Raw genomic sequence first — 11,136 nt, 5'->3', positions numbered from 1 at the left:
CCGTGGACCGAGTGACCTGGTCTGGAAGAAGAACAGGACTTCAGCAGTTTGGCAGCATTTGGGGTTCCGACCTAATGAGAAGGGAGAGGTTTTTCAGTATTAGTGGTTGGTATTCACTTTCTGAACGCTGTAGGCACAAGGCAACAGTTTGGTGACGCCGTCTGAGCCTCACGATATCATTTTTCACGGCAATACCTTATACCGGGGTAAAATAGGCAGGAAGTTTGACGGTATTAAAATTTGGATACCGCCCAACTCTAATGAGGGCTGTCTTAGCCATCTGAGAGCAGCAGGTATCTGTTACATCTGCAATCTCTAACTGGAGTGACAGTGTCACCGTCAAGCCACAATAACGCACGGCAGAGCCCATTTCTTTTTGCAACCATTTTGTGCAGCTATGAGACCGTTGTAAAAGTTACCACAGAACCTGGTTTTTGATCTGGCTGCGCCACTGGGTTTATGAAAATGGAGCCCGCTGTGTTTTCTTGTATGCAGCTAACCATAGTGTTGTGCAAAGAAGTAATTGACAGCTGCTGTTTCAAAGGAAAGACAGGATGGACATCTGAAACATGAGGCAACATCAATAACACAAACACCACATACTAAGTGCTATTCATCCCCTACTACTACCTATCTTTAACAATGGTTTTCTTTTCCGTGTCCCAGTTTGGACTGTGTTAGCAGCAGCTGAGCTTGTTGCAAGTTTCCATATCCAGGACCATATGCATCCTACTGTTCATCCTGCTGTCATAGTGTTTTCACACACGTTTCAGCTTTGATATTGAAACTCACAATATGGCAAGAGTGTGTGTCCCTTTACCTGCTTAGCCTCCATGATAACCATGAAATAGTAGAAACACACAACAGATACTTTAGAATTTAGAGAAACTTGACAGGGGGTCCAGGACCCCTAAAAGGTCCTTAGAGTTACTGCAGGGGGGCCACCAAATTCTGGTCTTAACATGAATCCTACATACAATTAGCAAATATAAATCAGCCTATTTGTGGAAAAACATTAATAGGCTTACTATCCTATATGTAAAAAGACAGTCACTAAGATAGCCACCCGCAGATGCAATTATTCCTAATAATTCATCATTCAACATTAAAACATGATTTACAAAATTGTGCCAACAATTATTTTAATAGCTTAGAATTCTATGCACTAAAAAGTTATGTTTAAAGGCCTAAGGCCGCCCTGCACGTTATTGTAGGCCCAGTTTTTAAATGCAACTAAAGTATATGTAGTAGGGGGGCCTGCTCTGTCTCTCTTTCAGTTAAAGGGTCCTTTGCCTAAAAAACGTTGAAGACCCCTACTTTGGACATATCAGCTTTTAGCCAGAAACCAGTATTCAGGGATAAATACTCATCCCAGTTTAAACTCCCTGTGGTATGTGATACAGTGTGACAACAAGGATAACTCAAACCTCTCACTATACCCTATTTTCCCCATGCAGATCCCACCAACTCAGCACCCCACATCCTGGACAGCTTTGAGCGTCGTGAGGTGATGTCGTCTCATCGAGTGGAGTTACCCTGCAAGGCTTCTGGTCACCCCACGCCCAAATACCGCTGGCTAAAGGACAACCGGCCACTGGAGCCCGACACTCGCTTCAGACAGAGTGTGACAGGTCTGCTGATAGAGAGGGCCCAACCCAGCGACACAGGCACATATGTGTGTGAGGTGTGGAATGGCTACGGAAATGCTGAGGTGGTTGGCAGGCTGCTTGTGAAAGGTCAGTGCCCATGGGCTGGTGGTTAGTCATCGGGTACATTTTTATCAGTGGTATATTGCCTCAAAACAGGAATAAGTTGGGAATCTAAAGATGCTTGTTCAGATTTTTAAGATGCTACACAGAGCGTTTTTTAATCCTTCCCTGGAAAAATAATACTGCTGGTAAACAAATGAGGCCAAATATTTCAATCTTCTTTTCATAACCAACTACTGACCTCTTACTTCCCTAACCTACAGAGCCCCTGAAAGTCGTGGTGAGCCCGCGGAAGGTGAAGGGCAGCGTGGGAAGCCAGGTTTCACTGTCCTGCAGCGTAACCGGCTCTGAGGAGTACCAGTTGTCCTGGTACCGGAACGGAGAACTCATCTACCCCAGTAACAGCGTTCGCATGACAGGCCAAAACAGGGAGAACCTGGTCATGGCTGGTATGGCCAAGAGTGATGGAGGAGCCTATCAGTGTTTCGCCAGACACGGCAAGATGTCCGCCCAGGACTTTGTTCAAGTCATACTGGAAGGTCAGAAATTACAGTGATCCCAGTGGAAATGTGTGGGTGGGAGCAGATACTATACATTACTTTATGTGCAGGGTTTTCCCTATCATTATAAGGCTTAGGCACAGCGCCCGAGCCAAATGTGTGTAACTAAATGATTTGTCTCAGATCAAGTTTTGTCCTTAAGCTTTTTGAGTTATATTTATTTATTACTTGCTCTAGCTTTTCCAACGTTTTAGGCACCGATATGGTTAAACAAATTAATAAACCCTAACCCAAAATTAGAAGACATTACATTTTCTTGTAGAAGGACCCCTAAACCCCCCTCCAAATACGTGAACTTAAGCCTTCCTTAAACCTGTGTTGGCTACGTGTACATGTTCATATCCAGAATGTGTATGTGGGATTGAGTGCTGCAGTACAGCTCGGCTTTATTAGATTTTCTGAAGGAGGCTTGCAAACTGTTACACAAGCTGGGTTGCTGCAGTGTCTGCCTCCCATGACCAATGAAAGGAGAAAATTGATAATCAATGATGTTGTGGAGCCAGAGAAAGGAACCGTATTTATCTGCTTTACACTCTGATTCTTGCGATGAACGTATTGCGATGAAAAGAAATTCAGAATAGATTCTCCTTTCATAAATGATCAAATATGACACTAATCCGTGTAGAATAATACAATTTACATTGCCATGTGTATCTCCCTCCACTGCCCAGATGGCACCCCCAAGATTCTGGTTTCATTCAGCGAGAAGGTCTACAACATCAATGAGTTTGTGTCGCTGTCGTGCACGGTAAAGGGCACGCCGGAGCCCCGGATACAGTGGACTCTGGATGACGAGCCAGTGGTACGGGACAGCCGCCACCGCATCTCCCACTACACCAACGGCGAAGGCCATGTGGTCAGCCACCTCAACATCAGCCAGACCCAGGTGCCCGACGGAGGGGTGTATCGCTGCATCTGCAACAACTCGGCCGGGACAGTTTCCTACCAGGCGCGAATAAACGTAAGAGGTGCTTGTCAGATCAACTCTTCCAACACACCATCACATATACACATCAACATGTCTTGATTTATTCAGTTTTTTATATACCTTTTTAAATTGGCTACATTAAAAGTGCCTGGATGTGCAGATGTTAAAAGAAAACCTGACTAAGTTTGTCAACCGGGTTTTATTGTTAGCCTTCAGATGTGTTGCTAGTTTTTTAATCATGTAGGAACCTGGTAGGCTATTGTAGATTCAGTGTTCATAATACGAGAGGTACTTCTACTGTGACCTGTACTCATCTGTCAGCATTGTCAGCATTACATTTTTCTAATGTCCACTTCCTACCCAACGCCTGCTGATAGCTTTGTATTGGGATGCCATTAGGCTGATTTACTGTTAGCTCCCGTGTATGAATGTAGTGCTATCTGCTCTCTACAGGGACATGGTTGGCTGGCTTGCTGTTGTCATGTAGCGGTAATACTGGGTTGCTCAAGCTTTCTGTGCTTGGTGTAAGGCCATTAGTATTTCTCTCTTGTGGAGAGGGAAGGGTACTTTCTGTACACTGGTTGGTTTAATTTGATTGTGTTCATTCTTGCATGTTGTGAGGCTAAATAGGGTGATCCTCTAGCCCTTAAGCAAAGGTCCATGGATGCCGAATGCAGCCAAGCAATGAAGATAAATCTCTATAGGTGCCGTTGCAGAGAAAGTGTAATGACTGTTTCTCACATCGTTGGCTCCTTAATCGTGCTAAAGAGAGTAGCAACCTAGGATATGCTTGTGCTCAAAGTACACTACGGAGCCTAGTTAAACTGTCTTCTTTAGTGCTTTAAAGAGAAGCCTAATAGTCCATTTCCCTGATAGACACTGAGCTATGGAAGCCTATTGGTTATTCTGTTGGTTTTTCACAAGTGTGTGCGAAAGCTGGCAACATGAGTAATGGTTTCTATAATAGCTTCATGAGTGGGGAAAGGGAACATTCCACTCTAATGCTTTTCAGAGGCAATCACAGCCGGCTCAGAAGAGGTGGAAGCGCAAGGTAATATTCACTACAAGCTCACATAGAAGGGTACATGAGTTCCTAGTTCTGACAAGGCAAAAAACAGTCCGCTGGTAATTATTGTGTGCTGGTGTCCCTGTTCTTTGAGTTACTACAACGATATCAGGCAGTCTGACATCTTGGCAATGTTTGTATTCCTTCCTATCAGAATTAATCAAGGCATGTAAAAGGCATGCTTGTGGTGTCTTGAAACACACACAACACAGCACAGCAATATTTTATACCACCCCCCCTACCCCCCCCGCCTCAAAATCATTTTAAGAGAGTTGTCTCTCCAATGTGTCCTTCAAGGGCCTGCCAGCATCAGACCAATGAAGAACCTCACTGCCATCGCTGGGCGGGACATGTACATCCACTGCCGTGTCATTGGCTACCCGTACTACTCCATCAAGTGGTACAAAGACTCCAATTTGCTGCCATACAACCACCGCCAGCGGGCCTTTGAGAACAACGGTACCCTGAAGCTCTTTGATGTGCAGAAGGACGTGGATGAAGGAGAATACACATGCAATGTGCTGGTGCAGCCGCAGCTCTCCACACACCAGAGCGTCTATGTTACTGTGAAAGGTATGAACCTCAATCTCGTCTGTCTTCTGAGAACTACGGTTTATGACTCAACACTGGATTGTAAGCCTGGACTTTAAATTTAGAGAAATCGCCTAAGATTTAGGCGCTGTAGCTGTGTGTTAACATGGATCAGGATAATTACCAATCTCAAGTGTCGAATAAGCAGTTTAGGCCGTTTATTCGATATGTACATACAGACTGTATCATACTCCATCATTAATCTCTCAGTCTGTGGATACTAAGACGAAATCCCTTTATCAGTCTTACCCTCTGTTTTTCCATCTGGTGTGCATGCTGTTCGTTGCATTTAAAAGATACATGAAAACATCTCCTCAGTATCTACCTTTCCTTGTCGCAGAAAACACAGATATGCAGAGGAATATTTGTATACCACAACCTGTAAAAATGAAATAAAAAAACACACTAACATCACTGATAGCAAAGCACCATCTCCATCATCCCAGCCAGTTTATCTGCCGGGGCTCATCTGAATATGCAGCGGCGCTGAGCTGAGTCAGATGATGATAACCTCAGATGGCTTTCTCTCTTCAATGACGTTGCATAATTTGTGATTTCGAATGGGCAAACCCCCTCCCCCCCTTTTCTCTCTAGCGGGTCTTGACGTGCTAACAAGTGTGCGAGAGGGAAATCACACCGCATAGACAAAGCTATGCCGCCATTCCGCCTCGGCTAATTTGCCTCTCGGCTGCTTAGCATTCCACCGCTGCCGAGAGGGAATCCCCAGGAGCCCATTATGCCTATTTTGTTGTGAATTAAATAAGCGCTGAAGTGCAGCTTATTCCAATGTTATTTTGAATCATTAATTTTCCAAAGCATCTGGTTCTCACGACGGCTACGGTGTCCCCAGAGAGCCAAAGACAGTTAGAGAGACTGTTAAATGCATGCAGTTTGAGTGAGAATTCAGCTCTACGTGGGTAGAGGTAATAAAATATTTCACTAATTTCTGCTTATGCTTATATACTGGAACAAGGTAATAAAGAGACAATTGTGACTAATGAGTTGCTATGGGAGTGCTTAATAAAGTACTCAGCCATGATGTGTATATATAACCCGGCCTAACCCACAGGCCTGATGTAAACCTCTTGAAGTGAAAATAAATCTGACTTCTTATCCCCAGTTCCACCTACCATCCACCCGTTTGAGTTCCCTCGGTTTTCCATCGGCCAGCGAGTCTTCATTCCCTGCGTGGTCATGTCCGGTGACCAACCCGTCTTCATCACCTGGCAGAAGGACGGTCGGCCAATCGCAGCCAGCTTGGGCGTCACCATAGACAACATAGACTTCACCAGCTCCCTGCGAATCTCCAACCTCACACTGATGCACAACGGCAACTACACCTGCATCGCACGCAACCAGGCCGCTGCCGTAGAGCACCAGAGCCAGCTCATCGTCCGAGGTGAGAAAGGGGGGATGGGTGGGGGGGAACGGGTGAGAGAAACGGGGTGGAGGTGATGAGGGGAATAGAGAAGGCACTGAAGTGTAAGACACAAGCACAGATCTTTGTGTCTTATGTAATTTGTTACCAGGGCATGATGCTTTTTTGGCCACCAGCCACTGTTGCTAATGAATTATTAAATCCACTAGCAACCCAGGCTTTTTACCAGCCAAGTGAAATACAGGAAACATCGTTCTTGAACTTGTCCAGAATACACAATGAAGTGCCATCAAGTTAGCAATGAAATCAATGCAATTACTGACTCTTAGAATATATATTTCATTGTTTTATTTATTGATTTCCCCTGTCACATGTTTTCATGTACAGACTGCTCCTCTGAGTCCACAAAAGAGGAGCAGCCACGATCCTCTTCTTCCACCTTTGCTCCAAGGAAACTTGGAGGACTTGTTTGAAATGTAAAAGAACATCAGAGGCAAAAAACAACTAATGAATCACTCAATTCTCATTGGCTACCCCCCAGCGCGGCAGGTAGATTGACAATTTTAGCCCCTGTCTGCTACTGTACTAAAGATTTTAGGGACTCACTCAAAGTGAATTCTGGTGACAATTAAGATAGAGGTGAGTGCCAGGATCAGATCTTTATCCCTCCTGTTGTCCTCTGGTCAAATGTGACCCCTTTAAAAAATGTCTATATCTGAACTATGGGTTTCTTTTTAACCAAATTACCACAAAAAAATGGATTGGATTCCGTACAACGCTCTTTACAAATACAATTGATCCGTTTCATTCCTGACTAAACTCATCTGTACGTTCCTCTGATCTAAACTATTAGTCAAAACAATTCATAATTTCTGCTTTTTCAACTCAAATATTAGGTAGAATTCTATATAAATGAGGTTTATTGACCTTGAATTCTAAAAAGTACTGTAAAACTAGTGGCAGTAAGGTGGTGTTAGTGAAAACTAAAATAAAAAGTCTGAAAAAGGGACGGAAATATCAAATATTGGTCGGTTTTTGACTCGGGAGGACAACACAAGGGTTAAATGACTTAAAATTGTTCACCCAACTATTAATTCAATTTAATTCAATTTTATTTATAGTATCAATTCATAACAAGAGTTATCTCAAGACACTTTACAGATAGACCACACTCCAGAATTTACAAGGACCCAACAGTTCTAGTAGTCTCCTCCAGAGCAAGCAACAGTGCGACAGTGGCGAGGAAAAACTTCCTTTTAGGCAGAAACCTCGGTCAGACCCAGGCTCTTGGTAGGCGGCGTCTGACGGGCCGGTTGGGGTTAGAATGAATTATCTCTATTATCTGTATATTGGTCCTTGATGTTTCTCCCTGGATACAATAAAAACAAAACACTATGAGCCAAAATGTATTTCCCACTGAAGATTGGTTAGTGAAAGACCTTGAGAGATTTCTTTCAATGTGAACTGTTAGCAATCAGTAGACATACTGTATATGTTTGATTTGAGATGAATAATTGCAATCTAATGACTACTTGACTTGCAGTTCCTCCCAAATTTGTGGTGCAACCTAAGGACCAGGATGGTATCTATGGAAAAGCAGTGATACTAAACTGCTCAGCTGAAGGCTATCCTGTTCCTACCATCCAGTGGGAGTACTCTAAAGGTAAACACACAGAATGACATACATTAATATACATGTGCATGCACAAATATTACATACTGTTTTACATACTGTAGTAACACACTGTCCCTTCCAGGCTGGTGAAAGTGTTAGAGGTTTACAAAGACTTTTAACTGTATATCTTGCCTGTCTTTTCTTTTGGCAATCATGCTGACTTGTATGTTAAGATTGTTTGTCCTGCGGCAAGCGTATTCTCTGTCTCTTTTGCAATCCAATGCCAACACAACAAATCATAATGTCCACAGCCCTGAGCTTGAATGCATAATAACACCCACCCCAAGTCCAAACAAGCACTGTGAGACGAGAAACAGCAGCAGTTAAAGGAAGTTTTTCATTCCTCTGGAAGTAGGAAATAGGTGGGAGATTATGCAACCGCTACACTTACATGATCCCATCCTGGCTGGACACAATAACAGTGATTCCTGAAAACAAACAGGATCTGTATGAACATGAACAGCCATTGCTTTCATTTATTGCTTACTTCATGACCGAGCAGCATACAGTATCACTGTTAACTCAAAGCTTCTCTAAAGCTAACCTTGATGACTTTGGTGATCCTCTGACTTTTCATCTAGCACTATCAAATTATAAGCTAATAACTTTCCCATCAGCCTCATCTACACTTTGTGTTAACTAAAGTACTAATAAGAAATGTTGGCATGTTGACACATAACCCTGAGATGGTGACCAACATTATACCTGCTAAACATCAGCATGTTAGCATTACATGTTGCGCATGTTAGCATGTTGACATTAGCATTTTGTCCAAAGTCTAATTTCATGCTCATAGAGCCAAAAGTATGGCTACCGACACTCATTACCCCCTCAACCCACCCCACAGACCACTGTATCTCCCCTAATGAATACATTGTAACCATATAAAGTGATGAAACAGTTTTTAGAAGAACAAACTAATAAATAAATGTTGGTATCTGGGACAGTAGGGCTTGGAATCGGTACTCAAAACCTTAAGGTATGGACCGAATTAACCCAATACTGTAGGTATTAAAACTTCTCCATTCAAATGATACCTGCATTCAATCATTTTTGTACCCAGATCTAAAAAGATTATTTCTATGGTTTTTCTAGCAGCCAATCACCTAAAGCATTTTTTGATTTCATGTGACATGTGATTGGAACACTACCCCAGCGACTACAACCCATACAGTCTGTGGTGTGGTGAAGTCCAGGGCGGTGTATTTATGGTGGCAGTTCAGCGTGCTGAGATGCCTGCAAAATGTTCAAAAGTATGACTATAATACACGCCTGTGGCCTCTAATAACATGTGGAAGGATCATTTCAATTTTAATATTATTGGCATCAGTATTACTTTAAGGGTACTGGTATTGTCTTTTTTTTTTTAAACAAGAATATTTACAGTAGGTTTAACCATTACTAAGACAACTAACAATGGACATACATCAACTGTGGGCTGCATTGGACAGTGTTGAGTGTGAGACAAGAGAAGTTCTCAGTCACTATCGGTTGTAAACCCAGTCCAAGAATGGGCTCCATATTTCAGAAACATAACTTGGCACCCAATCCAAAGTATTCAAATCACGCTTATTTGAGACCATGTGTTGACACATATTTTTTTTTTTTATAGCAGACATATTATAGTAGGGTTTGAATTTCAGGGATTGTGATTGGACTAGCTGTAAACTTTCAGACATTTCTGGAAAAAGGGAGGAGAGTATTGGTTAGCCTGTGTTTGTGTTCCTGTATTTTGGTCTGAGTCTGATCGACAGTCACTCTGTGTTCTCTGACAGGCGCCGGGGTCCCTCAGTTCAAACCCATCGTCCTCAACTCAGGCTTTCGGATCGAGGTGCTGGTGAACGGCTCTCTGTTCATCAAGCATGTGCTGGAAGAAGACAGCGGCTTCTACCTGTGTAGAGTCAGCAACGACGTTGGAGCTGATGTCAGCAAGTCCATGTATCTCAACGTCAAAAGTAAGTCTAATGAGAAAACGCCACCGGAAACCGGAAATGATGACTAAAACAAGCGTCTAAGGTGCTGCAGACAGATTATTTTATGTATTTAGGGTGTTGACAGTATGCAGTTTACTCTCTCATAGTCAGCTTTCCACAAATAATTATTAGGCATACCTGGTTTTATCTAGTCAACTCTCCTTTTCAATGCTTAATACCGCTTAGGATTGCGTTAAAATAATCAGTTCTCCAATTTAAACTGATCTTTGTTTGAGTGATCTGTTATAGACTATTAAATACCAGAATTTGATATTTGAATAAGTCTTTTCGTAATGGAAATTAACCTTTTATATTTTAAAACCATTCGGGGAATAAATTCTTATGTAAACATTAACCTGGTAAATAAAATAAAACATTTGGGTGTTGTTATTTGCTTGTACAAAGTTCTCTGATAATCTTGTCCACATCCAAGCAAATTCGCTATCGTAACTGAAACTTCCCCAACCTAACTGATATCTCATCGACTCGGAAATGTAATCGGATCTGGACCTTGTGAATCAGAATCAAATCACTTTGGGATATCATTGGCGATACCCAGCCCAAGTGCTGCTGGTAAGTGAACACTGGAGCACAAAGGTTAAGTGAGTTGAACTGGAGTCGGCTCTGTGTGTGACAGTGAGGCCACCAGCAAGATGCCGTCACGGCGCTTGCTCTGTGCTTCGTGCCTGAATGAATCCCACGAAAGCAACAAACGCAGCCACTGACGCCACCGCATCTCTTGGAGAAAGTACAGCATTTATTCGCTGTGTGGCCAGGGACTTAGCTCCCCTCCATTAAGCCTTGAATTCTGCATGCAGGCAGGAGCTGCCATGTGGAAAAGAGGGCTGAGGGTTGGAAGAAAGAGAATTGAATGGGTTATCCATGTCTTCTTCTTTCAGACCCTTGCTTACAATGCTTACATGTCCTTTCCTTTGTGCCTGACCAACGTTATATTTGCCATGTTCTGAAGCTCCCTGATGTTATTGAAGTATTGCAACCAACACCCATCCCGCTCACACATACAAGTATTCACAGCTAGGGATTTGCTTTTTTTTTCTTCAAGTTTTAACCAATTACAGATCATCACCAGTCCAACAAATGACTGATCAGGTAATATTATTGCGATAGGTTCTGTACAAACACACAGAAAGACAGAAAGTATGTACTTTCTTTTGCAGAGATCCTTTGAATTCATGCAATTCCCAGACATGTCACTGTTTGCTCACTGCTTAGTGTTTTGATCATAATATTACCCC

At 42.7% G+C, this 11,136-nt stretch overlaps 1 protein-coding gene across 3 annotated transcripts in view; it reads left to right on the top strand.

The window, feature by feature from the left end:
- dscama (Down syndrome cell adhesion molecule a) overlaps nucleotides 1-11,136 on the top strand; it is a 125,062-nt gene that overhangs the window by 77,852 nt on the left and 36,074 nt on the right. For 2 of the 3 annotated variants that reach the window (XM_032534582.1, XM_032534584.1), the window contains exons 5-11: nucleotides 1,458-1,736; nucleotides 1,973-2,248; nucleotides 2,941-3,237; nucleotides 4,561-4,836; nucleotides 5,975-6,253; nucleotides 7,776-7,895; nucleotides 9,683-9,862. In XM_032534582.1, the coding sequence (XP_032390473.1) occupies nucleotides 1,458-1,736; nucleotides 1,973-2,248; nucleotides 2,941-3,237; nucleotides 4,561-4,836; nucleotides 5,975-6,253; nucleotides 7,776-7,895; nucleotides 9,683-9,862 (1,707 nt within the window). Of the gene's footprint in view, nucleotides 1-1,457; nucleotides 1,737-1,972; nucleotides 2,249-2,940; nucleotides 3,238-4,560; nucleotides 4,837-5,974; nucleotides 6,254-7,775; nucleotides 7,896-9,682; nucleotides 9,863-11,136 lie in introns of those variants that run through there. The other variant, XM_032534585.1, reaches the window with a different exon arrangement.

Source organism: Etheostoma spectabile, chromosome 13, assembly GCF_008692095.1.
Source record: "Etheostoma spectabile isolate EspeVRDwgs_2016 chromosome 13, UIUC_Espe_1.0, whole genome shotgun sequence".
NCBI classification, from domain to species: Eukaryota; Metazoa; Chordata; class Actinopteri; order Perciformes; family Percidae; genus Etheostoma; species Etheostoma spectabile.
This window is presented reverse-complemented; position numbering and strand designations above follow the sequence as displayed.